At 47.6% G+C, this 7,054-nt stretch overlaps 1 protein-coding gene across 1 annotated transcript; it reads right to left on the bottom strand.

Annotated features, from left to right (window-relative positions):
• Positions 1-1,903: 1,903 nt before the first annotated feature.
• On the bottom strand, positions 1,904-3,436 carry KCNA10 (potassium voltage-gated channel subfamily A member 10). The gene has a single exon (XM_061119958.1). It carries the CDS (start codon positions 3,434-3,436, stop codon positions 1,904-1,906), a length of 1,533 nt encoding a protein of 510 aa, XP_060975941.1.
• Positions 3,437-7,054: the final 3,618 nt, after the last annotated feature.

Raw genomic sequence — 7,054 nt, 5'->3', positions numbered from 1 at the left:
TGCTTGGAAGTCAAAGGGTGTGAAGAGAATTGGAGAATGATCTCAAGAAGAAAATTGAAAGGGAACTTAGGAAGTTGTGAGGAAGGTATACCGAAGTTCAGAACCCTGAGGCTCAGGTCTGGGTCAGGAGTCCTGCTGGCCCAGCTCCAAGGGCTGTAAAGCCACGGCCAGATCTTTCTATGACTCAGTGCCAAGTTACATCTTGGAGTTAACAAGTGCAAGAAGGAGACTGAGACTTTTAGAGCAGGATGGAGACTTAAGGTGACTAAGTCCAGCTTCTTAGGGCCTAGACTAAGGACACAGGAGAGGAGAGGATCAGCTTTCCCCCACACCAGTTCATTTGTTAGTCTGCCTGGAAGTGGAAGTTGTATGGTGGTACCTGGGGCTACAGTGCTGTGTCTCCCAGGGTTGTGTGGAATTGGGTATGTTCCAAGGTTAAATGCTGAGGGCGTATGGTTTGAGTTGTATAAAGTGGAACTGTGCAATGACCTGCAGCCCAGGGGCATTCTGGTGTTGACTTTCTGAAGTGTGACCAGACATTCGTTATTTGATCTGAGGAAGGGACGGGCTTCCTAACTTGAGGGGTGAGGGGGAGAGACAGAGTAGAGACTTCCTTCCTTGCTTACAGGGGAATCCCATCTCCACTTCCTAATCCTGGGATCATGATGGGCTGAGCAAGATCCTCTCCCAGGAAGGCAGTTCCTCAGTTCCTGTGACAACCGCCCTTCTTGGGGATAGGGACTGGCCTCTGCACGCATGTCTAAGGGTCCTGCTGCTCCCACCCCAGCTGCCCCACAGGCTGCTGGTCAATTCCTAGTGACTCAGGGCGCTGAACCCCAAGGTAGGTGGGCCTGTACATTTTCCTGGAGCAGTTCTCTGAGGCCCTGGTATATATGCTCCCCACTCAGGATCCCCAGTGTTTGCACAAATTCATGGAGATGGGCCAAGAGAATGTTTCTGCTTGTCCACTGCCCAAGGGAGGGACTGAGGAGAAGGAGGCCAGGCCGGCATTGCCTCCCAGGCTGCACGGAAATAGTGCTTGTCTGGAAATGTGCTGCCTGGATCCTCTGAAAGACAGACCCCTGGGGTTCCTCTCCTCCTTGTCCTCAATTCTATCACACTCTGATCATGTGGAAAGAGCACCTGGCTAGCAAGTAAGAGATTTGGGTGCCAGCACTGACTGTTTACCATTCTGAGAGAGCTTAGGCAAGTTGTCGTCTTCTGGTTTGTTCAGCTACAACATGGAAATAATAGTCAAGACCAGCAGATGGGAGATTTGGGTTCCAGCACTGACTATTCACGGTTCTGGGTGACCTTAGGTAAGTTGCCGTCTCCTGGTCTGTTCTACTGGTTATTTTTAGATGCAGTGAGATAATGTAGGTGAAAGGGCTTTGGAAAATGTAAGCAATGCTACACAAGTGTATGGTACTATTATTAAAACAACTCTGAGCTCTTACTCATTGCTCCCAGCCATTCCTGGCCTTTCAAGATGCTTCCTCTTAGGAAGACCAGAGCTAGCGCTTCTTCATCTTTAATGTGACAGTTACTGGGATCTTGTTAAAATGTAGATTCTGCTTCAGCAGGTTTGAGGTGGGCTTGGAGTCTGCATTTCCTTGTTTCCAGGTGACAATGACATTGCTGGTCTTGGACACCACAGGTGAGGCCCAAGGACCTGAACTCCCCCCTTACAGGAAAGGAGAGTGGAATCTTTCTACAGTCAGTTGAAAAGAAACAGCTGAGAAAATAGAGCAGAAGTATCAGTTTATTAAAATAGTTTCCAATCAAAGATGGTCTGTGGTCACAAATGATATATTTTGGAAAGACAGAGAGCAAGGGGTGGGAGGAGGAGAGAGAGAGAGACAGAGAGACCTGGGAGACTCGGGGCCAAGAAGCCCTGGAGATATCACTTCCTGGACTTCTCTGCAGAGCAGCCACCGTTGGTCTTGCTAAGAGAGTCTGTGCTGCCCATTCTTGAGCCTGCACTGTGGAGGACTTTGTCAATTTCTCCTGGGATGCTCTTCTCCTCATTCTCAGTCTCCCGATGGTAGAAGTAGTTGAAGTTGGAGACAATAACAGGCACAGGAAGGGCAATGGTGAGGACCCCTGCGATGGCACACAGAGTGCCCACGATTTTCCCCCCTGGGGTGGTTGGGCACATGTCCCCATAGCCCACAGTTGTCATGGTGACCACCGCCCACCAGAAGCCATCAGGAATGCTAGAGAAATGGGACTCTGGCTCATCCACCTCGGCAAAGTAGACCGCGCTGGAGAAGAGGATGACGCCAATGAAGAGGAAGAAGATGAGCAGCCCCAGCTCCCGCATGGAAGCCTTCAGCGTCTGCCCCAGGATCTGCAGCCCCTTGGAGTGGCGGGAGAGCTTGAAGATGCGGAAGACCCTCACCAGGCGGATGATCCTCAGGATGGCCAGGGACATGTTCTGCTGGGCACTCGGCTCTGTCTCCTGGACCAGCTCCGTGATGAGGGTTGCAAAGTAGGGGATGATGGAGATGATGTCAATGATGTTCATGATGTTCCTGAAGAAGTCAGTCTTGCTAGGGCAGACCACGAACCGGAGCACCAGTTCAAATGTGAACCACACGATGCAGGTGGACTCCACCATGAAGAAAGGGTCAGTGAACATGGTGTGGGAGAGGACTGTTTTGCTCATATTGAGGGTGGGGTCTCTCACCACCTTCAGCTCCCTATCCTCTCGGAACTCAGGAAGAGTCTCCAGGCAGAAGATGGTGATGGAGATGATCACGACCAAGACGGAGACCACAGCCACACCACGGGCAGCACTGGAGCTCTCAGGATACTCAAAGAGGAGCCAGAACTGCCGATGGATGTCATTGGTGGGGAGCAATGTTTCAGGATCTTTGATGAAGCCTTCATCCTCTCGGAACTGGTCCATGGCCTCACTGCCCAGCTCATAGAAGGAGATCTCGTCTGCAAAGATGTCGATAGGGACATTGGCTGGGCGCCGGATCTTCCCACCAGATTGGTAATAGTATAGGATCCCATCAAAACTAGGCCGGTTCCTGTCAAAGAAATACTCATTTCTCATGGAGTCAAAGAACTGCATCCTTTTCTCCCGGTCTCCCAGGAGGGTCTCTGGGAACTGAGTGAGGGTTCTGAGCTGGGTCTCGAACCTCAGGCCAGCAATGTTGATGATCACCCGCTGGTTTCCTTCATTTAAGACCACCATCTCAGGCCCTGGGGAATCAATGTAGTCTCCTGGGAGCTTGGAGAAGACCGTCTCATGGCTGGTGCTATCGTTGATGAGGGTCTTCCAGTTGGAGAAGGGGCTGCTCCCAGGTCGGCCTTTTGGGGTGGTTGGGTCAAAGTCTGTGGCATAGCCTGGCTCTTCCTGGATTTCGTCTGAGTTATCGAAGTTGACCAGAGCAACCTCCATTTCTTTCCAGCCACACACATCCATCCTAGGAGATCAGGGAAACAGCATGAAGACCCTCAGTCTTCCCCGCCTGCTGTGAGCTGTGGAGAGGAAGAAGGGTATCATGCAAGAGCTAGTACAGGGTTCAGCTGCTTCTTGATCATTGAAGTGAGGTTTACCAATAGGTCAAAAAATGGTTTATTTTTAGCTCAGGATGGAACCTTGTGGTTATTTTGGCAACATTCTTCTTAAAACCAGTTTGCACCCTTGGAGTCTGCATACTAATAATGAGAGAAGAAATTGGAAAGACAGAGCTGGACTGAGGGGGAAAGTTTCCTCCACCCAAACAGTCTCCACACGCGATGACAGAGAGAGGTCATGATAATAAAATGTATAATTTTATGTTTGTTCAAAGTTCACCAGTTTACCCAAGACTTTTCGTGCCCAATCTCACTCTTAACTCCTTTTTCTCACACTTTATGGCCAGTCCCTTACCTATCCTTTTGGGTATTATATCATCAAAATATGTCTAGAATTGAACCAATTCTTACCACCACCACCACTACCTCTTGGACCCAATTGGGATTCTGTTAGGAAGGATGAAGATGGAGGCTGGGTGGACAAGCACTGTCTTCCCAGCAGTAAGCCTTAGCCCCTCCTCTGTAATTAAGTCTAGGGTTGTTTAGAGGATACAGTAACTGAGACAGCACATGTAAAATGCCTGGTGGAGAGATCATTAAGTTATAGCCATTATTTCTGTGAACTTCCCCACATAACAGCGACTTTAGAAGCCAACAAAAGTGAAGGTGTTAGTTGCTCAGTTGTGTCTAACTCTGCAACTCTGTGGGTTGTAGCCTGCCAGGTTCCTCTCTCCATGGAATTCTTCAGGCAAGAGTACTGGAGTGGGTTGCCATTTCCTTCTCCAGGGGATCCTTCCAGCCCAAGGATCAAACCCTGGTCTCCTACATTACAGGCAGACACTTTACCATCTGAACCATAGCAACTGATATTTTTTGGGCCTAAGTCTAAGATGTTTTTTATGTTTTTAAATTTTATTTAAGTAGAGTTGATTTAAATGTGTTAATTTCTGCTGTACAGCAAAATGACTCAGTTTTTCATGTATATTCTTTTCCATTACATTTTATCACAGGTGACAGAATATAGTTTCTTGTGCTATACAGTAAGACCTTGTTGTTTACCCATCCTATATATATTAGCATTTGCATCTGCTAATCCCAAGCTCCCAATTCTTCCCTACCCCAACTACCTCCCTTCTGGCAACTAAAAATTCTGTTTTCTGTCTGTGAGTCTGTTTCTGTTTCATAGATATTATGATTTGTGTCATATTTTAGATTCCACATATAAGGGATCAGTTCAGTTCAGTTCAGTCGCTCAGTCGTGTCCGACTCTTTGCGACCTCATGAATCGCAGCATGCCAGGCCTCGCTGTCCATCACAAACTCCCGGAGTTTACTCAAACTCATGTCCATCGAGTTGGTGATGCCATCCAGCCATCTCATCTTCTGTTGTCCCCTTCTCCTTCTGCCCCTAATCCCTCCCAGCATCAAGGTCTTTTCTAATGAGTCAACTCTTCGCATGAGGTGACCAAAGTATTGGAGTTTCTGCTTCAGCATCAGTCCTTCCAATGAACACCAGGACCGATCTCCTTCAGGATGGACTGGTTGGATCTCCTTGCTATCCAAGGGACTCTCAAGAGTCTTCTCCAACAGTTCAAAAACACCAATTATTCGGCTCCAGCTTTCTTCACAGTCCAACTCTCACATCCATACATGACCACTGGAAAAACCACAGCCTTGACTAGATGGACCTTTGTTAGCAAAGTAATGTCTCTGCTTTTTAATATGCTATCTAGGTTGGTCATAACTTTCCTTCCAAGGAGTAAGCGTCTTTTAATTTCATGGCTGCAATCACCATCTGCAGTGGTTTTGGAGCCCCAAAAAACAAAGTCTGACACTGCTTCCACTGTTTCCCCATCTATTTGCCATGAAGTGATGGGACCAGATGCCATGATCTTAGTTTTCTGAATGTTGAGCTTTATAAGGGATAGCATTTGGCATTTGTCTTTCTATTTCTGACTGACTTACTTAGTATGATAATCTCTTGATCTATCCATGTTGCTGCAGATGGCATTATTTCATTCTTTTTGATGGCTGAGTAATATTCCATTGTATTTATATACCACATGTTCTTTATCTATACATTTGGTGGTGGACATTTAGATTATTTCCATGTCTTGGCTATCATAAATGGTGCTGCTATGAATATCAGGATGCATGTATCTTTTTGAATTATAGTTTTGTCTGGGTATATGCCCAGGAGTGAGATAGCTGGATCATATCACAACTCTAGGTTTTCAAGGAACCTCCATACTGTTTTCCATAATGGCTGCACCAATTTACATTTCCATCAACAGTGTAGGAGAGTCCCCTTTTTCTCCACACCCTCTCCAATATTTATGATTTGTAGACTTTTTAATGATGGCCGTTCTGTAAGTCCAAGAAGTTTATGGGGAATGATTTCTTTATAAGTCTTTGTAGGCAGTGGAAAGTAAGTAATAGTGTGAGTGTGTGTTTTGGGGATGGGGTTAAGGAGAACATGCCAGTGAGCTTGGATATCCACAAACATAGACTAAGATTCCTTCTTTAGGTCCATTCAAGCTTTGACTTCAGCAGGAGAACACTTAAACCAGGCAGGCTGGGGGTGACAGTGGGAGACAGGTAAAATCTGTAGTGGTTACAGCTTTACATAGTTTCATTTACAGACAACGAGGGTAACCTGCAGTGCACACAGTTGTACTCTTTTCAAACTGATTCCACGTTCAGTTATTCACCTTCACTTAAATGACAACAGTCATATGAGGGTGGAAAATGTGATTTCCATTCATGGGTGGGGAAACTGAGTCACAGGAGCCGAGCGACCTTCCCAAGTTCACACAATTAGTGGCACAGAGCCCTGACATGAACCTGCCTCCCTGCTTAGTAGACCCACTAGATCACGGGGCCCCCTGCATGGAAGCTGAGGCCTCCTGGGGAGCTGCATCCCGGGGCCTCAGAAGTGTGAGAGTTCAGAACTTGTTCGGCCCCACACCCTCTTTCCTCAGTTCAGGGGCAACATGTGGGGCCAAGAGCTCAGGTTAGAGTGGGAGGATGGGTTGAACACCTGTCCCATCTCATGAGAGTGTGTGGCCTTTGCAAGCCACCTAATTTCACTGGACTTCAGCCTCTTGATTGTGGAATTGGGAGGATGTACCCACCGCTGAGAGTGTCAGGTACCACGTGAGCTGTACAGTGTTGGAAGGCAAGATGGAGCTGTGGTTAAGAACTCCTAGACCTGAGCCCATTGCTGTGAGCTGGAATCCTGACCCTTCACACAGTCAGCCCTGGAGAAATATTTGCTGCTTCTTTGAAGTGGTCCTTGTGATGATTTAGGGAGCCAATCCTGGGACACTGGGCTGCTGAGTAGAGGTGGGACCAGGAATCCAGTTCTGTGTCTGCCTTGTGGATTCAGAGCTGTACTTTCTGGCTTGGGATCTTGACCCTGGGTGAAGCTTTGGGTTTATTTCCTTTTTGGCATGAATCCCACCCCATTTTATCCAGACTGAGGAAGGGGTACCAGCCGGGGGTCTGGGACAGCTCCAAATGGC

Source organism: Dama dama, chromosome 20 (assembly GCF_033118175.1).
Source record: "Dama dama isolate Ldn47 chromosome 20, ASM3311817v1, whole genome shotgun sequence".
NCBI classification, from domain to species: domain Eukaryota; kingdom Metazoa; phylum Chordata; class Mammalia; order Artiodactyla; family Cervidae; genus Dama; species Dama dama.
The sequence above is the reverse complement of the archived record's forward strand: the minus strand, read 5'-3'. Positions and strand labels throughout refer to the sequence as shown.

What these genes read in the sequence shown, in the direction of transcription:
- KCNA10 (XM_061119958.1), bottom strand. Translation starts at nt 3,436, where the DNA reads ATGGATGTGTGTGGCTGGAAAGAAATGGAGGTTGCTCTGGTCAACTTC.